The sequence below is a fragment of the Trichomycterus rosablanca genome, chromosome 7 (genome assembly GCF_030014385.1).
Source record: "Trichomycterus rosablanca isolate fTriRos1 chromosome 7, fTriRos1.hap1, whole genome shotgun sequence".
Lineage (NCBI taxonomy): Eukaryota > Metazoa > Chordata > Actinopteri > Siluriformes > Trichomycteridae > Trichomycterus > Trichomycterus rosablanca.
In genome coordinates this window covers 17,815,727-17,841,799 of record NC_085994.1, presented here as the reverse complement: position 1 = coordinate 17,841,799, position 26,073 = coordinate 17,815,727, and the positions used below count along the sequence as shown (strand labels likewise).

Sequence of the window (26,073 nt, the reverse complement as noted above, 5' to 3'; positions counted from 1 at the left end):
TTCTATCATTGAGTCACTCAAAATACACAGTTACTTAACAAAAGTGGGTTAACATTGTTTTGACTTTATTTGTAAATGATTAAAAACTATCACGTGGAACGTGCATGTGTAAGGAACACAGGACCCAGCATTTGGTTTAAAAATCTTCTCAGTAACTCTATTTCTGTATTAATGTACAACCATTGAAAATTACAGCATTTTTAGTTTTAAACAAGCTAACTATCAACAGCAATTTTCCAGAAAAAAGAATTCAAAGTAGAGACAAATGAAAGAAAGAAAAGAAAGAAATAGAATGATTACTGGGGAAGAAAAAGCAGCAGTTAATCCTAGTTTCAAAGGAGTGTTTTTAAACTGCATGTGTAAAGCCCCTTTCACAATCAAAATATGTTTAAATACCAAGTTACGTTTACCAGTAATGACATAACTGTGCCAGTTATACAACCCAAATTCACTGAGACGTATAACCATCCTACACACACTGGATTGGGTGAAAATGTTTAAAATGCTTTCATTAGTTATCAGATGTGTCTTTACCCTGCATAACAGCACACTAACAAACTGACTCAATCCTGATTTATTTATTAATGACTTATCACTAGCACTGTCACCTCACAGCAAGAAGGTCCTGGGTTCGATCCCCAGGCAGGGCGGTCCGGGTCCTTTCTGTGCGGAGTTTGCATGTTCTCCCCATGTCTGCATGGGTTTCCTCCCACTGTCTAAAAACATGCAGTCAGAATAAGTGGAAACATTAAATTGCCCTATAGGTGAATGGGTGTGTGTATGTGTGTGTCTGCCCTGCTATGGACTGGCGCCCGTCCAGGGTGTTACTGTGTGCCTTGCGCCCATTGAAAAGCTGCGATAGGTTCCAGCAGCCCCCCGCGACCCTAATTGGATAAGCAGTTAAGAAAGTGAGTGAGTGAGTGATTTATCACTACAAATCCTTACTGAGTCGCTGCCAACTTTATATTTCCTAATCATTTTAATTTAGAGATATTTCTCCTGTTCAGGATTTGTTTATGAGTGGGTAAACATATTATTAGAGTAACTTCATGATTTTAATTTTATTTCATACATAGATTAAGAAAAAGTGTTTGACATATCTGAGAGGATTACCATTACTGCATCGTTTTGTTAAACAAGCTGTAAAATAAATCACAGGTAAGACATAAGGACATAGTGTAATGTCTTCAACAAACAAAACCTGGCTGATTTTAAAACAGGGGATTAAAATTAAAAAGCCATTTCAGGAGTAAATTCTGTTTCTACAAAGTTAAGTTGTAACTGCATGTCGTGTCTGTATTGTCCAGCTTAACGTGGTGCAGTGTCATAATTATTACAAACACCCAGCTGTAACAATACTGTAAAAATAATAAGCAGATACACATCAGTGAAACTTACTCCTCCCAAAAAATGATTTTAATATGTCATCCTGCTGTCTCATTACTGTGTTTCAATCAATCCTGTTAGTATTTATTCTACCTGGTGATCTACTGACGGTATTTATCCGGCAATTGTATTTAATATCTTAGATTCAGGGTGCTTTCACACAAATATCATACAGAATACACTGCCTGCTAATACCAGTAGCTGTGCATTTGTGAAAGAGGCTTGTGGTGTGTGTGATGTCAGCTGAAATGAAGATTTAAGAGTCATGTGTGAGCCAGGATTTGATAGTGCTACTCTGAAATCCTGCAGCTGAGAAACAGATAAGGAAAAAAAAGAATGCAAAGTAATCGGATAAGCAAAAAGGGGGCAAACACTGGTGAAAATGCATCTGACTGATGCAGAAAAAGAGATAGATGTGAAGAGATAAGAAACAGCACAAAAGAACCAGTCAGTGAAGGGTGGGGCAAGGGGATCTTTGGATAGAGGGACGGATGCAGAGAGACTTAGGGATGACGAGAGAGAAAAGAAACTGCTGCCGATGAGTCGGATGGATGTTCAGGTGTCGTGAAAATCCTTCAGCAGTGTGCGTCTCTTCTGCTCAGCGATGTGCATTTGATTTTCCAAATCCTGAAAAACAGAGTCAAAGTTATTTCTAACACAAAAGCAAAGAAATCTAAATAAAAACTACTAAAAACAGGAAAAAAAACAAACAAAATAAAAAAAACACTGAAGCGATTTATATTTGACACAGATTGTCTTGCACTGGCACCACTGATTACTCCCAGTACATACTCAGAACAAGGCATGTCCAAAACAAACAAGGGATGTTTAGGACATTTCAGCTGTGGACAGGAGTACAGCAACACATTCAACCAGAAAAAAGATTGAGACCAGGCATTTCCCAATAACAAATGTTTAGCTAACAAGTGTTATACGAATAACTGGGATGAACAATTTGTCTCTGGTTCTTGAACTGGTTCCGTTCAGGCTTCTTCTAACCTTGGAGCTTTTTAGAGAACCGGCCTGCATTTCCACCAGTTTTTGGGAGCTGAGCATGCGTCATCAACGTTGGGCACTGCACAACGGAAGTAAAGAGTAGTAACAAGGTGACGGAGCGATAGATTGTGCTTTTGTTACAGATGTTCGTTTTTATGCAAAAAGCATTGATCAAATACTGGTTATAAGAAGCCGTAGAAGGCGACTCCGATCCTTGGGTTTGTCGCCACTCTTACTTTCTCTTGTGCATTCACATGAGAAGCATTTTGCGCTTTGCTCACTGAGAGCCTCGACACAAATTATCGCTTTGCTCAGTGCTCATCACCGCACGAACAATCATTAGTGTAAAATAGTCATCAATAACAAATCCACTCTAAACACATTCACATGTATCTGTGTTTAGTGTATTTTCCTTACTGTGTGGTGGTTTTATTTTTAAACTTTTGTTATGCAGCTCGAGGTTCTGAGAAACGCTGAGAACCGGCTTTACTGTGTTACAGTTACTTCATTTATTATAAACACAAGATACAAACAAGACATTCTGCACCTCAGACATGTTAAAAATGACATTTTCTTAAACACACAAAACCTATTATTAAAATACAAGTCGTAATATACTGTACTTTGATGAGGTGGTCCAATATTGCATCAAAAGAAGCCTAGCACTAATCAATAACCAGTGTTTTATGCATGTGATGTACATGGGCCTGACATGACAAATATTCTCACACTTCCTCTGCTTTATGTGATCTTACCCCTCTGTCGGTGGCATTGAGCTCTCCCTCGCCTCTTTCATAGCTGTCTGCCCTTTCCACCTTCCATGATAGGTTCTCGATCTCTGCTTCCAGCTGTGCTTGCTGGTACTCAAACTGCACACACATTGACAAAGAGACTGCATGTTAAAACACTGCCTATTTGCCTTGTCATGGTCACAGTAAATTTAAATGAACTATTTGTTTAAGTGATGAATACTAAGCCTGTGGATAGTTATCTCACTGACCAGTTTTTTGCGGGGTCCAGACTCCATGTAGTAGGCGTAGGGGTAAGTATACTGCAGTGTGTAGCGGCACTAAGGAGAGAAAAATCACAAAAACACAGTTATAGTGTGCGTATGGAAATGTAGACACGTGTATGTTCCAAAGACCTTGTCTTTTTTAATACAAGCGATTTGACATATATTGTTTGTGTACGTCACACGTGGACTGAATGCCTTACAGAGAGAAAATCAATGTGAAGAGCCCTCAGGTGGTGCAATGGTAAAACACACTAGCCCACCAGTGCTAAAGGGGCGGCACGGTGGCTTAGTGGGTAGCACTGTCGCCTCACAGCAAGAAGGTCCTGGGTTCGATCCCCAGGTGGGGCGGTCCGGGTCCTTTCTGTGTGGAGTTTGCATGTTCTCCCTGTGTCTGCGTGGGTTTACTCCGGATGCTCCGGTTTCCTCCCACAGTCCAAAGACATGCAAGTGAGGTGAATTGAAGATACTAAATTGTACAAGACTGTGCTTGATATAAACTTGTGAATTGATAAACCTTGTGTAATGAATAACTACCGTTCCTGTCATGAATGTAACCAAAAGTGTAAAAACATGACGTTAAAATCCTAATAAACAAACAACAAACAAACCAGTGCTTAAGCTCGAGTTCGAATCTCGGAGCCTACACACAGACTCATGATTGGCTATGGTTCTGTAGGGGGAGGGACAATGGCTGAAACAGGGATTCTGATCGCTGGTACAAGTGCAGCCTCTGCTGTCCGGTCAAGGCACCAGCACAAGGGCAGCTGACCATGTGGGGGGGGTGTGACATCATCGGTCCCCTCTATCTGAGGTAGGGGTGGCAGAAGCAACGAGAGAGGGTCCAATTGGCCACGACTAGATTAGGGTGCAAAAAGAGGAAAAAAGAAAATCACAGTGAGTGTACCTTGGCCAGTAGCTTGGCAGCATTCTGCATGTACTGCCAGTCGATCCATGTACCCAGGTTGTTCATTACTCTCTCGTGAATCTTCTCCTGGATGCGCTGATACGTCTGAGCCTCCAGCTGCAAACTCTTATTGTGGTTTTCCCACTAAGAACAGTAACACACAGACACATCAACAATTTAGTGGCTGTTCTCTTGCAGGTTGCAACAACTAGACTGCTAAAGGCCTTTAAACTCATGTGAACTGTGCCTCTGTGTAAAATAACACAGGTAAGAGATGAGCTTCCAGAAGCTCCAGCTTCTGACCCTTAGCTATATGCCATTGAAATTTATATTGTGTGAAAAGGGGTTCTTAACTGCATATATCCAGGTTAGACAAACACATCTGTGCATATCCAATTGCGTGACAGGTCTCATTCATGGTTGGAATACTCAAGTCTGTCCCTGGATCAGTTCAGGGCTCGTTTGTGTAATGTATGATCTTCCAAAAATCATTATAACAGTATATGCTGTATGGCATTTTGCAATTAGTTTAATGCCACTGAATGAATCGGCCTACTTCTTTAGTGACTATTTATTCTTTATTCCCTTTTCACCCAGTCCAATTGGAGCTTATCTCTCTATGTTGGGTATATAATGCCCAGCCCCAAGGCAGCTCTATAGTTCCAGCATTTATGAACCAAGACCTGCTCATGAACACCCAGTTTAAGAGCATGGCATTTAAACCTGACTAATACTGTTTGAGTTTGCCTTATTCGAGGTCACATCCTTAGTGAGACAGTCAGTAAATATTCAGGTTCGGAAAAAAAATGCTGAAAAATAAATAATAATAAAAAAAATATTTACAGTGCTCATTAAAAAGTTTCAGTTGGACGCTTGGGTGGCACAGTGGTCCAATACGTTATCCAACCACTTTCAGTGTTAGCACTCTCAAGCTGGAGTATAGGCCGGACACTGAGCAGACATAATTGGCCATTACTGCAAGGTGGCAAGCATGAGCAGTGGGTGTACACAGATGCCATAGCATGATTCTCTGTTTGCGATACAGCTCTTTGTGAGAATTCACCACTGGCTGAAGAAAAAAAAAAAATATATAAAATAAATAAAATAAAAAGCAGCCGTCAATTTTGCACCCGTCAATTTTGCACCCGTCATGAGGGACAGGTACTAGTCTGCAGCTCTACTCGGCTAGTGCCAGGGTGGTGTAAACAGCAGAGAAACTGCAAAAGGAAATTAGTATTAGCTAGACTGATAAAAAAAAAGGACATTGATTTTCAAGATCCACTCTACCCGGTGCATCAGCATTTGTACTTAATGTGTGTATGAATTTGTACGTCTCACCCTTTCAAAGTAGAAGAGGTATTTTTTCAGGGCCTCTCGAGCCTGCGCTTGTTGGCTCTGGTTGACGATGTCGGGATTCTCTTTATAGCGACTGCATTCGTAATACTCGCTGCCGTGTGTTTTCCAGTCTCCCAAACACATCCAACAGAAATCTATACACATATACAGACATGCATTTTATTCAGAGTAGGTAGAGAACTGCTGATGTGAATTAGTGCTGTATTTATTTGATTACGTAATCTTGCATGGCCAGCAGTAAGCCAGCTCTTACCGTGTTTACACTTGGAACATTGCTGTGAAAAGTTAAGGAAGAAAAAAGAAAGTCAAAAACACTGTAAAACATACTTAATTTATTTTAGAGTTCAAAATTAAAGCTTTATATACAAAACTTAATACATTATTTGAACTGTTTCTAAATTTGTCATTTAATCCCATTAAAAAGTCTACAATTCCAGATTTAAATTCTGTAAATTCGGCATTTGGATTAATTCCAAGAGACAATTCCATTGGTTTAGAGGATTTAAAACAACAGCTACAATGAAAAAGCTTCCTTAGATTCTCAGGTACTCAAAAATACTGAACAAAGCAAAAACCTTAAATTTCCCTCTTCGTACAACTGGTTTTCTGCCAGCATAAGCAATTAATCTGCACAACAATCCTCTTTGCTCCTAAAGCACATGTGGACCACTGTTTCATAGGTTTGTTTGTTTGATTCTTAATGCCATGTCAGCTGCTATGGATATTTTAAAAAGTCAATGTGGGGGAAAATATATTTCTTCATAGCAATTCATGAAGAGACTTTATATGGATTAGGGTGTTGTTTGACTAACTGTTAGGGTTTAGTGATTTTTTTCCACTGGGGGGGCTGGTGTTATTCAATCGATGGTATGCATATAGAATTGCTCCACAGACCCAGTTTGGTGTGATAAATGACTTTGTCTGTCTGTTTTTAGAGTAAGAAGGATCTGTAGAGTTTGTTGGTGGTAAACGTTTCACATACTTTTTCTGTTTCATAAGTAAAAGCAGTAAAATGCATGTCTACAATTTGGAAAGAAGCATTTAGAAAAGTATAGCTTGCCAAATTGTACCAGGACATTAGAGTCATATAGAAAAACATCTTAAAAAACATTTTAATCTCATCTTTAAAAAAAACCTTGGCTTTCCTATGTTTGATGTTTTCACTTGCTAAGAGAAGGTTTGATCCGGATGCTGTGTTGGAAGTTTGAAGTCATCAGTGCTACTGTTATATACGTTTTTGAGCCATCTTGGATGGCTTGGGTAACTATTCTTAATATAAAGGTATTTTAGCTGATAATACACTGGGTGGGTTTGTGTTATTAGGTTTTCTGTCAGTTTGCGATTGATCTTTGATTTTCTAAGGTCCAATTGAGGGATGGCATAGTGGTGGGTTTTGGTTAAAATGACTTGCTGGATGAACAGGTTCTCAAGTAGTTGGAGGGTCCTTTGTCTAAAGGGTCTAATATGTTTGGTCTTGGCTTCATATAAGAGTGCATACTGTGGGTTGAATACACAGGAGTAAACTGGGCTTTGGGTATTTGCTTCAAGTTTGATAAAGTATTGCAGGGCAAGCTTTTGATGTCTAATGTTTAATGGTGGTTAATTGACTTCTACATATAGGTTTTGGTCTGGGGATGTTCTAAAAACATGTTCTCTGGCTGTTATCAGTCCTTGGTGATGTATGGTGTTTGTACATAGGACTTTCTAGCCACACCACAGAACAGCCAATATGTCTAATTTAAACACTGCAGAATTATTTAAATCAAACAGATGGACGGCACAAGACGTACCATGTGGTTGCAGCCCCCATTTTTCTCAATGCAGATATTGCATTTTGGACACTGCAAAACAACAAGAATAGAGAGAGGATAAAAAGTCAACAACAAGCTTTGATAAACATTCCTTTTGCTCTAAATAACTGGTTAAAAGATCAATCGGTGCATCAAAAGCTGCTGGCGTTAAGTGTACTCACATCTTTAGTGTGTGCGCTGATGTAGTTGGCTGTTTCTGAATCATCGGCACATTTAGTGAGCCACTTGCGTATGGTAGCGCAGTCTGTGGGGGCGTGGTACATCTGTCTGCATTTAAAACTAAATAAACAAACAAAGAATAAATTATTGCAATATAACATATAATGACTTACTGAAACAGAATTGAACAAATGAGTACTTTAAACAAGTATATAATGTATCTGACAAATATCTTTTGGTTTATTTATAACTGATTATAATTGACCATTTAGTTCTAACACATGTAGCACAGCAAAGCTGGCAAAAAGGGCTGCAGACTAGCACATGCATGGCATATGTAAATCCACTGGCTGTATCTTTTTTACCAGCAATAGTCCGGTGGAAAAAACAAATATTTTATTGACTCAAAATACCTTTTGAGTAGACACTCTTACCAACATCATATTATACCTTATTCCAGAGTGCTACAAAATACATAAGTTTATAAAGGCAAACACATAAATTATTCACATAATGAAAGACAAATGATACAGCATATGATTGGCTACAATTAAACATAGCAACACCTACTATACTTTAGCTAATTTGGTTTGCATCATGTATCAGTTTTTGTCCTTCCATTATGGCCACTATCACCCAAGTTTTATCATACCCATACAGCCCTGACCACCCAAATCATGGCCTCGGCCACCGAACAGATACTTAGTGAGTGGGAGTTAAGAGAACGTGCAAACCTTGACTCTTTACCTATGCACGTAAATCGTTGGCTACACTGTTCTTTGTACACCATGAGCTCTGACAGATTTCTCTAAAATGTAAATGACATTCATGCACACACACACATCTCTTTTTAACTCTGTGGAAAGCAATATTACAAGTTTGATTATTAATAATGGTAATATGTGCACGTTTGTGTGTTTGTGAACGGCTTCATTTCACTAGTCATTCAATATTCCATAGACACTTGTTTTTAACAAACTCAGAAATCTTGCCACAGTGGATCATTAGTCTGCTTATTCGATTTGGCACAGATTTTAATGCCAGATGCCCTTCCTGACGCAACCCTGCTAATGATCTGAACTTGGAACCAGCACCATATTAGTGTTGTAGCTGCAGGAACCTCAGTGACATGTATGATTCATTACCTGCAAAAGTGTGTGTGACCTTCAGTGTGCTTAATGATGGATTCAAAAGCTTTTATGTAAAAAGATATGCGTTGACAGAGTAACAATCAAAGTGGCATAATAAAAATAGTATAGTAAAGTGTAATGTGTATTTACCAAAATACTTCATTGCAGCGACTGCATTTAACTCTGCGAGCTCGGGGCTCTTGCACCTTTATCACTATGGGACAATCTGCACCAGGACACAGCTGCAGCTGGAAGTGACTCTACACACAAAAACAGAAAGAAAAATAACTGATGAGCAAAAACAACCAAAATCAAAACTGTACATGATAATTCCTGTTCAGCAGTGTCAGCGTTATAACTGGACATAACTGGACAGCTAAAAGCAATAAGGACAGCTGGGCATATCTGCGCCATGTCCTTGGGCAAGAGATGTATAATAGGACAATATACACTTCGCAACATACATTGTATTCAGACCCCTTGAACTTTTGCTCACTTGTGTTGTGGATTAGATTTGGAAATTATATAATCAGCATTTTTACCCACCAATTTACACAAATCACCCGTAATGAAGTGAAAACACATTTTTAGAGTAGATTAAAAACTAAAATCTCTTATTTACAAAGTTATTCAGACTCTTTGCTGTGGCACTTCACATTAACATCAAGTTTATCCTGTTTACTTTAATTGTCCTTGAGATGTTTCTAGAACACCTGTTGATTGACTGGACACTGCTTAAAAAGGTACACACCAGGGCCTGTACGAGTCTACAACTTAGTGCTCTATAAGAACAAAACCCAGGTCATAACAAGAAGCTTGATACAACACGCATCCTTCCTTTTAATTGGCCTTTCAGCCAAGCTGGACTCTGGGCACTGCACATCTCTTGGTTACTAGCATCCACTGATGTCAGTAACACGTTACTTAGTAACGCGTTACTCTAATCTGACCACATTTTTTCAGTAACAAGTAATCTAACGAGTTACTATTTCCAATCCAGTAATCAGATTAAAGTTACTTATCCAAGTTACTGTGCGTTACTATTTTTGTCATTTTCCTTAGTAAAATTTTCCTTCTTCTTGCGTCTCGGAGAGTGACGTCTGGCCTATGCGACAATTAAGTCACGAGCTGCGTCCGAAATCGCATACTTACAGAGTACGTACTAGATTGGAGGAAGTATGCACTACTCGGCCAGTAAAAAAGTACATACTTTCAGTACAAAAGTATGCAGTATGCACACAACACCGCTACGTACTACATCCGCCATCTTACCAACGTGAAGTGATGACGTAAGGACGTGATGACGTAATATCACCATAGTTACAGACTCATTACAAACCCCACTCACCAAAATGTTGGATATTTATCGTCTTTTTGTTATTTATTTGTCTTTAAAAATTTTTATTTTATTTATCTTACTTATACTTGTGAACAGAGGATGCCGTTTTCCACTATCTTTCTTGTTTCTTATTATTTTATTTTTTATAAAAACAATTATTTATGTTAAGTTAATTCAAGAGAAACTGTCTATTTTATTTTTATAAAAACATGTATTTTTTTCAGGAAATAGTTTTTCAGTTCAACTTTAAATGTCAGGAGATACATTGTTACTGTTAAAAATGCACTTCCAATAAAGTGAGTATTGGCAAAACTGGTTGTCATTTTTATGTTGAGGCGGTGGGGGGTGTTGTCGGCAGCTGCTGAATGTAACTAATAAAGTAACTTGGAATCTAACTTAGTTACTTTTAAAATCAAATAATTAATAAAGTAACTAAGTTACTTTTTAAAGGAGTAATCAGTATCAGAAATCAGATTACCTTTTCAAGGTAACTATGCCATCACTGCTAGCATCCCTACCCTGAAACATGGAGGTGTCTGCCTCATGCTATGGGTATGCTTCACAGTGGCAGGGCAAACTCAGTTCACCTTTCGACACAAGTTTTTGTATCATACTTTAACAACATTACCAAGGCCTGAATGTTCCCTGAATCTGTACTGACTTGCCACCGATTAGACTAATCCATGCAGAGGGAGGTGTGCACAGACTTTTCAATATGCATTTTTTTCCCCGATTTGGTTAAAGGGACCAGTACCCTGAAAGCTGCATCCTGCAGTTTTTTACATTTTATTAATACAATATGCATGCCATGTTTTATTATAAATCATAATAACCCCCCCCCCCCCCACACACACACACACACCCACACACACCCACAAATACCTCTACATAGTCCCTGAAGAGGTAGCGTCTGTATTTATCCTTCAGTTCCTCACTGGTAAGCAGAGGCAGAACAAAATCTTCAGGCACCTGAAGAGAACAGTCCTGTGCCATGCATGAGATACCTAAACACATACACACACATGCATTTGCAAAACAACTTTCTAAAATGTTGGGACAGTAGGTAAAATGATAATACAAATTAAAAGCAGTCTTGCTGTTACACAAGTATTTAACCCTATAATGCCAAGTGTATCATATTTGATACATCATCACTATGTATAATGTTTTTTCTGAAAAACTTGATCAAATATGATACAAAACAAAACTTTATGGAGATCAAATATGATACAAAACTTATAAATGCAAAACTTATTTATTTATTTGTATTTTACAGAAGGTCAAATAAACACTACATTATTACTTCATTCAGATCACAAGTTTCCATCTATTAAGCTCTACAATAAAGTAATAATTGGCATGATTGGCATAATTACTGTTGTTAATAAACTAATGTTCAAAGATCAAAGATTTTGTGCTTTTGTCCTACTGTTACTGTTTACACCCTATACATAAATCAATCGTTCCATGTGGTGTGAAAGTAAGACTTTACATTAAGCTTTTATTTTATGGGTGAGTGTTTAGTATGTCTGGAAATTAGCACTTGTAATTATAAAATCTTTTTGTGCTGCTGGAGCAAACAAAATAACTAAAAATACAATACAAATCCAGAGAGCAACCTCATACAAACACACTACAAATACAAACTTTATGGCCTTCGTATTCCTAAAGCACAGAAATCCAGGTCAGCTTGTTCTTTTTTTTTTTTTTTTTTTAGTTTTACGACACTTTTTTCCTTGTTTGTATTTGTACATTTATATTCCTGCCAGGAAGTTTAGGATCGCTCTTGTGTTTTCTTGGTTGAGGGTTTGTTCAGCTTGTTAGCTGCATCATTATACCCAAACTAACTGCTTCCTGTCCACCCCTTTTCCTAAAATACTTGTTTTTCTTACTACACACTTTTCATTTCAGCTGTGTGTTTGGTCACTTTTCACCCTATTCCATTCCCATTTTTTCCCCCACACTAACTAGCCTACATGCTGCCACATCTGACCTGGCTGAGGTACCACACACCTTTTATCACTCCTTGAACATGAGTATATGCTCACTTACCCACTCCTGTGCCATCTTTGACTAGCACAGTGCAGTGCTGCTCCCAGCAAGATTTGCAGAAGGAGTGCTGACATGCTAGGGAAAGCAACGCATCTCTTCGAACAAACTGCAGACACACACCGCACTGCAACGATGTTCCAACCTAAATATTAAACACATGGTAAGAGACGATCAGGCAACACACAAGCTATGCTTGTAATAATGACTTTTGCTGTAAGATGCAAAGTAAATGTCAGGAAACTTCTAATGGAACAGCTAAACTTTTTATGGGGTTAATCAGTCACTTCAATTTATATGTATTTATTTATTAGGATTTTAATGTTATGTTTTACACACTTTGGTTACATTCATGACAGAAACGGTAGTTACTCGTTACACAAGATTCATCAGTTCACAAGTTTAATGTCAAACAGTCATGGACAATTTTGTGTCTCCAATTCACCTCACTTGCGAAAACTGGAGCTCCCAGGGGAAACTCCACACAGAAAGGACCCGAACCGTTCCACCTGGGAATCGAACCTAGAACCTTCTTGCTGTGAGGTGACAGTGCTACCCACTGAGCCATTATGCTGCCCAATTGATGGTAGGCACTGACTTCTATTTAACATGAGTTTGAATGTGATTGGTTAATTTTGAACGACAACGATAAAAAATGCCTATGTGACAAGTGGGATATCCAACAAGCTAATGGTCAAACCATATAGTGTATAATGTTAGTTTTATTTACCAAATTTAATTATTTATTTTATTAGGATTTTACATCATGTTATACACACTTTGGTTGGTTACATTCATGACTGAAACGGTAGTTCCTTGTTACACAAGATTCATCAGTGCACAAATTTAATGTCAAACACAGTCATGGACAATTTTATATCTCCAATTCACCTCACTTGCATGTCTTTGGACTGTGGGAGGAAATATGAGCTCCCGGAGGAAACCCATGCAGACAAGGGGAGAACATGCAAACTCCACACAGAAAGGACCCGGACCGCCCCACCTGGGGATCGAACCCAGGACCTTCTTGCAGTGAGACGTCAGTGCTTCCCACCGAGCCACTGTGCCACACTGAAAATTCAAAGAAACACAAACATTATAAAACTGACACTTACTGTATTAGATCGGCAGGTGCTTGTAGGCTGGACATGGGCCTCACAAAGCAACTGAGTAGAGTTGGATTTATGTCTGCAGCAAACAGAAGAGATCAAAACAACATTTTAATTACAGCTTAAAAGTTTTCCAAACGTCGCTTGCTTTAATGAATTAAAATTTGTGTTTCAGCTCACCTGTCCAGTATTTGTGAGACTTGCCAGTGAAAATGTACAAGGACCAGCTTGGCTACAGCCGGTGACAACTAGAGACAAGGAGAGAGCAAAAAAGAAGAAAAAAAGATTGTTTTAATGTTATGCCTCCTAGTACAAATCTGTACTCAATCAGGTTTGTTACTTAGAAATATTCAAGACACATTTTAAACATTGCAATACTTATTGTTAACAGACAGAATAAAAAGTGCCCTGATTTATGCTTTCATTTAAACAGGCTCAAGGAGTATTTAGGCAGTTGAAAAATCCATCTAAAAGCATGCAAAGACATTTAAAAAAAATCTCTTTTTAAATCAGATGCCTCAAAACCAGCTGTTCTAAATTGCAATGTCTGGCTGATCATAATCAAATTTTCTTTACATAATGCAAATGGGATTTCTAACCACTTCTATTCCATTTTGAAGAAGTGGATAAACTTCAGATTTTTATTCTCAGCAGGGGTGAAAAGGTTTAAACCTCCATAAAACCGAATGTTTCAATGCTGTTTTTTTTTTATCTCCCAATGTAGTCGTTTCCAATTCCTGATTGTAAATCCGCTGCCACTTGCACAGCCAATCAAGGAGAGTCGGATCACCACACGCCCCTCCGACATGTCCAATCAGACAGCTTCTTATCACCTTCCAGTGTTGGGTTTCCACACAGAGCTGTATCACATACACTGAGCCATGCTAAGCTCCGTGTGACTCACCAGTCCTAGAGATCACATATCACAGCAGCAGCAGCAGGAGGAGAAAGAGACTCCGTCTGACCTTCCCTCCCTCAAACACGACCACACGTGTTTGTGTGGATGCCCGGGTAGATCTGTGGTTCTGCTATGGTTCGAACTTGAGTTTGAACACTCTAGCATGACAGACTGCTGAGCACCCTGAGCTCCCAAAAAAGGGTTTTTAAATGAGCAATGTATGGAGATGTTGGATGAATTAGCAGCCCAGAATCTGTAGTGCAGTAAATAGGCATTATTTTTAGTTTGTAGGGTCCCAATGTGAAAGAGATTTGACTGGTTAAGGTCTGCACAGGACTGATCTGGGTCCTATAGCTCAGTGGTCTCCACTGTCAGTGGTCATTTATTACCGGGCCGCACAGAAAGAATAAATAATTAGAGAACGCTACAAAAGCAATTATAACACTGCTTCCATTTCAAACACACTTCAGGTGTTATTGTCTCCTATAACCCCTAGGTGGTAGTGTCTCATTATAGCAAAAAAAAAAAAAAAAATCTCAGGGTTCCCATTGATTTTCCATTATTTGTGAGTAGTATTGTTATTCTACAGTATTTTAAATCCCTCGCGGGTCCGTGAAATTATATCTTATATAAAACCGGTCAGTGGTGCAAAAGTAGTTTGGGGATCGCTGCTATAGTATTACATTTCCAGCAGATTTTGCCATTATCATCATCATTTTCATGTTTTACAACCGCTTTATCCTGGTCAGGTTTGCGGTGGGTCTGGATTTGAACCTTGTTCCCAGTGGTAGAGAGCTTACATAATTTACTGCTGCATCACCTGAGTGTCTGCAATTTTGCTAGTTTATCACTCATTTCACTTTAAAAGCGAATGAGAATTAAAGTTCTTGCAACAGTTAACTGCTGTTTATTCGCCAGAGCTTTTATTTACCAGAATTACTCCAGGCTGTGTAAAGTCACCAGAAAAGCAGCTTAATTAACATTTTCTTTTGGCTGCAAAAATACATTTAAAAATTATTGGATAAAAATCAAGCTATTCACATGGGCTAGCTTAATTTTTGGATGCCATGATTTCAGTTTCAAATGACAATACTGGCAATATAGTTAAACATTACAATGGCTTTAACTCATATTACTGTGCATCAAAAATCCCCTAACACCCACCCTCCCAAAATGCATTGAAACACAATTAACCTGTGGCTTCACATGGGCACATAGCAGCTGCTAATGTTGTTGCCCATAGCTATATACTATTCAGCATTTCCTAAACCCCTTGTGGTAGCACAAACTTGGTAGCAGCCAAACAGTATACACATAACTGAAGAGTTTATACACATGAATGTGTTGCAAACTATTTTAGGCTAAGTAATGCGTACATTGGGCAAACTGTGCACTTTGGCAAGCTGGAAACAACTGCATACTAAACCTGATACACAAATCTTCTCTGGGTGGGGATTAAGAACGTCCTACATTATAGTTCTTACACTGTAACCTGCAGTCATGTCAGTACATGTACAAAATTACATGTCGTCGTCTTTTGTGACAGTAATCTCTGACATACAAAACCACCACACCCCCTCCTATTGCCTTTTTTACCAAGCAAGATGGCCCCCAAAGTCAGTTAAAACCTCCCACAGTACAGACATGTTGTCTGGTGATTTTTACTCATGTCTTCCTGGTTAGGTCCCAAACCATATCTACAGGGGTTGGACAAAATAACTGAAACACCTGTCATTTTATTGTGGGAGGTTTCATGGCTAAATTGGACCAGTCTGGTGGCCAATCTTCATTAATTGCACATTGCACCAGTAAGAGCAGAGTGTGAAGGTTCAATTAGCAGGGTAAGAGCACAGTTTTGCTCAAAATATTGCAATGCACACAACATTATGGGTGACATACCAGAGTTCAAAAGAGGACAAATTGTTGGTGCACGTCTTGCTGGCGCATCTGTGACCAAGACAGCAAGTCTTTGTGATGTATCAAGAGCCACGGTATCCAGGGTAATGTCAGCATACCACCAAGAAGGACAAACCACATCCAACAGGATTAACTGTGGACGCAAGAGGAAGCTGTCTGAAAGGGATGTTCGGGTGCTAACCCGGATTGTATCCAAAAAACATAAAACCACGGCTGCCCAAATCACGGCAGAATTAAATGTGCACCTCAACTCTCCTGTTTCCACCAGAACTGTCCGTCGGGAGCTCCACAGGGTCAATATACACGGCCGGGCTGCTATAGCCAAACCTTTGGTCACTCGTGCCAATGCCAAACGTCGGTTTCAATGGTGCAAGGAGCGCAAATCTTGGGCTGTGGACAATGTGAAACATGTATTGTTCTCTGATGAGTCCACCTTTACTGTTTTCCCCACATCCGGGAGAGTTACGGTGTGGAGAAGCCCCAAAGAAGCGTACCACCCAGACTGTTGCATGCCCAGAGTGAAGCATGGGGGTGGATCAGTGATGGTTTGGGCTGCCATATCATGGCATTCCCTTGGCCCAATACTTGTGCTAGATGGGCGCGTCACTGCCAAGGACTACCGAACCATTCTGGAGGAACATGTGCATCCAATGGCGGTGCCGTGTATCAGGATGACAATGCACCAATACACACAGCAAGACTGGTGAAAGATTGGTTTGATGAACATGAAAGTAAAGTTGAACATCTCCCATGGCCTGCACAGTCACCAGATCTAAATATTATTGAGCCACTTTGGGGTGTTTTGGAGAAGCGAGTCAGGAAACGTTTTCCTCCACCAGCATCACGTAGTGACCTGGCCACTATCCTGCAAGAAGAATGGCTTAAAATCCTTTTGACCACTGTGCAGGACTTGTATATGTCATTTCCAAGACGAATTGACGCTGTATTGGCCGCAAAAGGAGGCCCTACACCATACTAATAAATTATTGTGGTCTAAAACCAGGTGTTTCAGTTATTTTGTCCAACCCCTGTATGTCCTACATCAACTGTAGCCGTTTGAAGCGTACCAGTTCAACATATTATTTAATATTATAATATTATTTAACAGATATCAATGATAACCAACCAAGAACTTAATGTTCGATCAATGCTGTCATTTCAACAAGGGACAATGAAACTGTCACATTAAAATCACAAAATGTGAAGCTGTTGTGTCAATAGGGATATCTGACTGCAGGTTAAACTTAAGCACATGTAGATCTGTGTGCAACGTTTTTTACTAGAATGATGTTTTGCATTGTGTCCCAGTATAAATCATAAATACACTATGTCAGGAAGCATGTTTAGTTAGTGCTTGTAATGACCTGTTGGCTACCAACTTAGTACAAAATTTACATTCTGTTTTGTTCAGTATTATGTTCAGTTATTGCACATCGCTTCTTTGCTATTTTGCACATTTGTTTCCTTTTATCTACTTTAAATTGCTTCTATTTTTTTTATTATAATTTACATTTCTATTTTAATTTTAAATTTTCTATTGTGCAGTAATATTTTTTGTCCAATTTTGTGGCCGAGCTGTCAAAAAAGCATTTTACTGCCAGTTGTACTGTGTATGACTATGTAAATGACAATCTTTGATTTGAACTGTTTTGCTCAGTGTTTATGTTCATCCTACTGTTCTGTATTAATGCCACATTCATTAAATTACACTGTTTTTAACCAATAATGCATAATGAGCAACAGTAAGAACATCTAGACTTGGTATTGATATACTGACTTGATATTTAGCTTAGCAATGTTTTATATTTAAATGTCCGCTAAAGGCGGTTTGTATCCCTGCTATTTAGAACAATAGTGTGCAAAGACTAATTACTTTTGTATACTCATCTTACAGGCATTCCAACATTGAACTAGAAATAAGTATTTTAACTGTTTTTAAACACTGGAAGACTTTTTATTGAACTACTAGTATGTGAATATCCGAGGGAGAAAGTACAGTTCTGTAAATAGGTAAGATTTCAGATCATTAAATAAAACAATACTCCAAACAGGGCTGTTTCTTCAAACTAAGAAAATATTTAGACAACCACAATGAGTTGAATAATGAAGAGCATAGTTATAGTGTGTGCTTGTGTGCAGGTATCCATCAGACTTTCCTGTGCGCATCAGAAACAAAAACAGATGCAACTAAAGACGTTCTATTAAGAAACAAAAATAGAATGACTCCTAGTTAAATAACCTAGTAGTGTATTTGAATTCTACACCTCCACTCCCAACAACCTGCAGGGGTTTTTAGTTATCAGAGCAAAAAACCCCTCACCAATTTCTATAGGTTTTAGGTTTTAATTTATAGTTTTTCTTTAAGTAAAAAAAACATTCAAAACCAGATAGGGAAAATATAAGCACACCACAAAGTTTAGTAACATGCAGATGAATCATTAGCAACAATAAACAGAAAATATACAAAGTCTACACACCCCTGTTAAAAAATTAAACCAAGATTAATCATTTCAGAGCTTTTTTTTTACTCTTAATGTGACCTACAATAATATGATTGCATAAATATGAACACCCTCAAATCAATACTTTGTTGAAGCACCTTATGACAGTATTTAGTCTATTTGGGGTAGGAGTACATTAGCATGGCACATCTTAACTTGGCAATCTTTGCCCACTCTTCCTTGCAAAAGTGCTCAGAATCTGTCACATTATGAGTGCATTTCATATGCAAAGTCCTCTTCGGGTCACCTTACAGATTTAGGTTTAAGTCTGGGCTCTGTGCCAAGAAGTTGGTCTCATTAAACCATAACAGATTTTCCCACAAGCTTTTGGCAGACTTGATGTAGATTATTTGCAAAATGTAACTTAGATGGGTTTGTACGTTTTACTTTATAAGAAAAGGCTTCTGTCTTGTCACTCTACACCACAGCCCAGACATACTAAGAATAAGGCAGATTGCGTCACATGTAATACACAACCAGTACTTGCCAGAAATTCAGCTCCTTTAATGTTGCTGTAGGCCTCCTGGCAGCCTCTGGAACCAGTTTTCTTCTTGTCTTTTCATTAAATTGGGAGGAAATCTACTCATTGATGACCGTCTTCACGTTGTTCCATGGTAAATGTAGCGCCTTTTTGTACTCTTCTTCTAAGTTTGAATGTGATGTAGCCTAGCAGTTAAGGTACTGGACTAGGTACTGGACACTGCCAGGTTGCTGCTGTTGGGCCCTTGAGCAAGGCCCTTAACCCTCAACTGCTCAGACTGTATACTGTCACAGTACTGTTAGTCGCTTTGGATAAAGGCGTCTGCTAAATGCAGAAAATGTAAATGTATGTGGTTAATTCTGAACATAGCCACATCTCAAATTTTAAGAGGGTGTGCACACTTATACAACCACTTTTTTATTTCCTCTAAACAATTTGTTCGTTTTTTAACAAAATTGCACAGACGACATTTAAGGTGGAAATAAAGCTAAAATTATTCATCTTGGTCTGATTTTTCATCACAAAAAAACTAAAATTAACAAGGGTGTGTAAGTAAAGATGTTTTGTAAGACTTTATTAGAGAAGTAGTTTTGGCCCACTCATCATCACAACATTAAAGACATTCCTTAATGTGCAGCTCTTTTATGATTGTGCCACAGCATCAATCCAGAGTTGAGGTCTGGCGGCCACTAATTTTTTTTTATTTTTTTTTTATTATACATAAGGCCCTACCTAAATCACGGTCATAGAAATCCCGTCACGGACCGTGAAATGAGCCTTTGGGAATTCAATAATCAATGGAAAAGTATGCTTCTCTACACACGTGATCATCTCTCTAGTCAGTGCTGCACCTCAAAAGAACAGGCCAGTAAAGTATTATGCTCTGGATAATTTGTCTATGTACAGTTTCGTTCTTTATTCAGTTAGACAAAATTTCCAAAATGTCAAAGTCTAAAGCAGCTAAAAACACTACTCAGATAACTCCCAACTGATTCTGTGGACGCGGGGGGTTGGGGGGATGGGGTATGATAATTTTTGTCTTTCAACTATTAAGGTGGGCTGTGCTGTGTATTGTAGCTTCCATTTATTTTAGCATTCAATTTATGTTATTTAATGACTGCCGTGAAATGTGGCACTTTACTTTAAAAAAATCCATGAAATTTGTAATTTTAGAAAAACAAGGTCCAACAAAACAAAGCACATTTTCCTGTGAATTTATTAGGTCCCAAATTATACGTGAATAAAACCTTTGAATAAAAATGTACAAATATGCCAAAAAATACACACCTTCAGGGAACTGGATACAAGGTTGACCTCTTCTGTCAGCAGTCTCTGGCTGTCTCTATAGCTCAAACATGTGAATTGGTATTCTTCTGGATCAAAAGCTTCAGCCTCCTGTTGTTCCACATCGTTAGCTACATCGTCGTAATAATAAGCCATGTCACCCTGATCCTCCTCTTCTGCACCCTCATTCTCCTCTTCCTCAATATCCTCCTCATTACTGTCGGAAGCTTGGCTGCTCATGTCCACAGACATAGCCCTCAGGGCCTACTCGCGCACCCACTCAAACGCTGTGCTCTGCCTACAAGCCGCCCTATCTGCCCCAGACTGGACTGTGTATCCCAGAGGGGAATCGCAATGCTCAGCAGCAGCGGAAGAAGCAGAAGAAGTCACACTCCCCGTCACTCATGAGGAATCAGAGAGGGGCTGAGTGAAGAGAAACCAAAAACCCTAGAAGGAAACACAAGAATAATAGAGGATAAAAAAGTGATCGTGCACATTACTGCTAAGCAGTTAGTTAATTTGTTATCATAATATATAATTCAAGTGCTTGGGTGACACAGCGATACATTTCGCTAGCTCACTACTGCTGGGATTCAGAGTTTCAAATCCACAGCTGTGTTCTTGGCCAGTCAGATGTTTAGATACAGACATGATTGGCCATGTCATCTCGGATACTGTCTGAAGTGTGTTACTGCATTGTGCTCAGTGATTCTGGGGAAACAGGACCCACCGCAACCTGGACTATGATAAAGTGGTGGTAAAACACAAAAATGAAATTAAATATATTAGAGATGGGACGATCGATCGGCTATGAATCGGTATCGGCCGATTTTTAATCAAAATATGCTATTGGCGATCGGCCGATATTTCCTAAAAGTAGCCGATCCGATCGTGTGATATATAAAGATCACGTTAAGTTAACAGCTCAGTGGATTGATCCAGACTTTGAGCTACGAAGCGCCAACCATCACCATTCATCAACCATCGTACAGAAACCACAGTGAAAGCTCTTCATGACCTAAAATAACATCATTAACGTTGTGCATCATACATACGATGTAATTTTGCTGATTGTAATATTTACTTTAAAAAGATAATTCAATCCGGTCACATCTGAGTCGATTCTATCAGCACGTTATATAAACTCCTGGTTCACTTTGGTAAATCGTAAGCGGTTCTTACTTGTGATGTACTAGATGAGAACAGAAGACGTTAGAGAGCCAATCCGAGGCAAAAGTTTATTCATTAGCAAATTCGTTAGTTCAGGATCATCTGCTGAACTTTTAGCTCCTTAGATTAGATAGGTTACAGATCTGTGGTAATAGCAGTTGAATTAAGCTTTTTAATGAAGCTTTTTAATGTAAGAGAGTCACACAGAATGTTCTGTAGTAGCTGGTGTTTATTTAAAACCAAGACATTTAATTAATAACAGTAAACACGGAGAGATAACTGAGAAGAGAAACTTACGCTTCGCGAAAAATGAATCGACTCGTGAATCAATGAATCACTTATAGCGATACTGTGAACAAAGCGTATCTTCTAAAGACACACACACGCTGCTGCTCCGGTTTATCTTCACTGTGAGGCTCTTTTTAAGTTTATTTATTTTATTTACTGCTAAACCCCCCCCCCCCCCCCCCCCCCCCCCCCCCCCACCGGAATCGGCTATCGGCCGATGTCCCTGAAAGGAGATCGGAGATTGGAGCCAAAAACCCTGATCGGTACATCTCTAAAATATATTATTCATAACACATGTGTAAGTGCACAGTGTAAGTTTTGGATTTTTGTTTATTAGCATGTCCCATTCCTTGTACCAAGTGCATTACACTTGCTAAAGAGTCACCTGGAATGAACTTAACAATGACATATAAAGGGGCTTTAGTACAGACAGAAAAACAGAAAGCTATGACCATAGATTATGATTGTAAAATGTTGGAATAAACCTTCAAAGCCTTCGGTTTGGCTTATCTTCATGTGAGGTCAATGACAATAATACTCCACAGCTTCATCTCCCAAAACACAGGCCTTGCCCACTTCTCAGTTTAGGGTTAAGGTTGAATCATTTTTGAGACTGTTTCCACCATGTGGGATCATTTTCTAGACAGTCTAGACTGTCCACACAAAACCAATGAAGAGGAAGATTAAATGACAATGTATAAGCCAACAACCACACCTAAATAGGGCAGATGATCATCAGATAAACAATAAAGTTGGTAAGCTCACCCAGGTCTTAAAACAGACTGATACTTAATCTGAGCTGAAAGAATACACATGAAGAATGAGATCTAAAAAGCATCCAAATGCATATTCAAAGTTTTTCTGAATAAGACTGGGGTCTGCATTTCTCTTGCTGCTATTAATAACAACATGCACACCATGACACATACAGGGTTGGATAGTAACAGACTACAAGTATTTATAGTACTTCATCAGAAAGTTTCCATCTAAACACATTAAAAAGAGCAATATTTAATGAAGACCATTACATAAGAGTGATTTTAAAGAATACTTGAATACTAATGCTTTATTAGATTTTTTTTGTTTCTGGATTAAAGGTTGGCCATTTTGCCACTTAATAATCTAATTTTATGTACATATGTACTTGAAATGTGGGCAAAGTTGTGATGTAGTAACCATAGGAAAATGTCTGTTCAAAGATTGGGCCTAGAATGGAAAATCTTGGTGTAAAGGTTTGAAGGTTAGGATAAACTAAGTACTTGATGGTACCCCAAATATTGATGAATGATTTATTGTTTTATGAAACTTCTGCAAAGATTGTGTTTGTGTTTTCCCGTTAAAAAAAATAAACCCTTTTTGCAGGCATTAAATTCTACATCTGTTTACACTTAAATAAAATACAATACTGTAAACATTCCATATTAATATATAACCCCTTTAAGATGACCTTAACAACTCTCTCATCCACTAAACTTCTAAGTCTATGCATAGTTTCTGCTTGTATTTCATTTGAAGATGCCAGTATTGCCTCCCAGAGATGTTGTTTTGAGGTATACCGATGGCCACTATCATACATCTTGCTTTTAATAATGCTCCACAAATTCTCAATAGGACTGAGGCCAGAAGATTGTGGCAGCCAAACCACAATTGTTTCTCCTTTTTTGCTTATAGCAACCAAGGAGTCAGTGTTATTTTATGCAGCATGGGATGGTGTGTTGTCCTGCATTAAAATGATTTTATTTCGGAAGGTACCATTTTTTAATACAATGGCAAAAAGGTTGGTTATTACATCCACATATCTTGGAAAGGTGATTTTAACACCCTCAGGGACCCTAAAGGGACCTACCATCTCACTTCACAATAATCCAGCCCAAATAATCACTCTGCCACCTACTTGCTGAAGCTGCAGTTATGTTGGACAGCGTGGTCGTTCACAAATCATTCAGAACTCTATCCATCTGGACCATCCAATGCAGCACAGCATTCATTAGTGAATAATACTGTTTGAAAATTAGTCTTTATGTATTCTGAAGTAGGCTGACATACAGGTTTATGCATAACTGCCAGCCGTGAAGGATCCAGCATTGAGAGGTTCCTGCTACTCAGGAGACAACATCAGCTTTAAATACCAATAGTGTTGTTTTTATAGCTGCCCTTTTAATCCGAATAATTTGTCTGAGAGAAACTTTCCTTAATAAGCCTTTATCTGACAGTATTTGCTTGTGCTCTAAATCAATCACATAATTTTCCCTTTAATCAAGATTACATGGCAATCTAATTCACAAACCTGTCTGGGATTGATACCAGTTATCTAAAAAGATATGACAAATAAAACAAACACATAGTTTATTTTAAAAACTAAAACCTAAATGCTCATTTTAGTGAAATCCTACCATCACTTGCATGGTAATTTGAAACACGATGTATAAGTGCCCATTGTCAGTACAAAACTGACTAAGGAACTGACTGCGAATCTCTACAGTTAATTTCTGACAAGACACAGATCAGGGCAAGAATATAACCAATATCTAAGACTTTGAGTGTTACCAGGACCACATTAGTCTCAATAATATTACTATGGGGGTGCATGTAGAGCACATGCAAAGTGGGCAACATTTAACCTTTCAACACATTAATGACCCACAGCATAAGACAAAAAACACTTGGCAAGGATTTGGAGCAAATCCCTGAATTGTTGAGTAGCCCAACCAAAGCCTACATCTAAAATCCATCAAACGTGTGAGGAGAGATGGTTGACAGACGCAAACCATTCAGAGCTTGAGAGGGTCTTAAGAATGAGATAAACTGACCAAATCCAGGTGTGCAAAGCTTGTATTTAAAAAGACATGCAGAGGAATTGCTACCAAATGGGCCTCTACAGGATACTGATTAAAGGACTATTGTGAATAAGAGATTTCAGTATTCAGTTATTAACTAATTTCGAAAAATAGTAAGCTTCAACCAACCTGGCTATTTTTCTATGACCTCTGCCATCAACAAGGTGTTTCGCTTTCAAAACTGTTATTCACTGAATGTTTTCACACTACACAATTGTGTGTGAACTGCAGAGACTGTTGTTAATTACATTAACTGTTTAATAAAATAACACTCACATAGAACACTCTGTTCTGCTGTTCAAGTTCACTGTGGCTTTGCTATGACTGGCTACTAATATAAAACATACAAAATATGCAATCAGTTGAGCCATTAGCAAGGCACATTTTCAATTATAGTAACATGTGGGTTTGCAGCCACAGCCAGAATACAACTGGTGTTGACAATAGTGCAGCCTAGTCGATAAAATAATCTTTATAAAATTATGGAATAATGGAAACGGCGATTTCGGACTGACAGTAAATCTAGATGTTACAAATAATCAGATTATGAATGCATAGGAACCCGGTCATTAGATTACTACATCACCTGATTTGTTACAGCGGTTTGACTATCATGTGCATGTAAAGAGTCAGACAGCGACGTTCTGATACAACAAAACCTGCGCAGTCAGTAAAGATCTTCAAAATGCAGTCATGTTACATTACTGAATATATTCAGACAAAAGTGCTGGTATTTAGTAATGAAGTATTCCTGCACAAACAACAGCATGGGCAGATTGGTTAGATGTTTATTTGGTTTAATAGTGAGAATGGGCTTGCATTACAAATACACACTGTGTTTAGAGTGTTTATATTAGTTAGCTGTGGATTCTTCGTTGGTTTGCTAACAAGGTTCAACTGCGCAGTATTATCTGGCTGGGTTTCAACTCGCATACTTATACTACTGTACTTGATAGTATATGTTCATCGTTACCGAACAAAGACCTTTACATACTATTTAGTATGCAAAGTACAAGTATGCTTTTAGAAACGTAGCATTTAAATAACTTTAATGTAATAACCAACACAAATGTGCAATAAATATATTTTTATATTTATCAAAGACAAATAAGACAAAGTCGTTCTGTTCTTATTATTTATTTCCACACCATGAGCTAGGTCTATATTTAGGGTAAAATAAAAGCTAATCCAGCCCAGGTAGACGGAGCCACTCGCCGCCCTGTGTCCACACTTCAGTCCGGGGACTAACATGTAAACAAGGCCCTTCTACAACCTGTGTATAAAGTCCTTTAAATAACAACTCAAAATCCGTTTTTCTCAGAAACACACAGACTTTACTCACCCGGCGGACTGGAGCAGAAAACCTTACTGGACTTAAACGTGTGAGAGAAAAATCAGACGTTACAAGTAGACGTTTTTTCTGCACCGCTAAGCGAGCCGCAG

General features: G+C 38.5%; 1 protein-coding gene across 1 annotated transcript; it reads right to left on the bottom strand.

Moving 5' to 3' along the window:
• Positions 1-44: 44 nt before the first annotated feature.
• Positions 45-26,073, bottom strand: arih2 (ariadne homolog 2 (Drosophila)). Its single transcript, XM_062999077.1, has 15 exons — positions 25,973-26,073; positions 20,339-20,782; positions 13,435-13,502; positions 13,261-13,333; positions 12,149-12,290; positions 10,979-11,100; positions 8,908-9,017; positions 7,630-7,747; positions 7,448-7,498; positions 5,911-5,932; positions 5,640-5,791; positions 4,302-4,445; positions 3,383-3,451; positions 3,138-3,251; positions 45-2,013 (listed from the first exon to the last, which is right to left on the bottom strand). Exons 2-15 carry the CDS (start codon positions 20,585-20,587, stop codon positions 1,942-1,944), a joined length of 1,506 nt encoding a protein of 501 aa, XP_062855147.1. The 5' UTR covers positions 20,588-20,782; positions 25,973-26,073; the 3' UTR covers positions 45-1,941.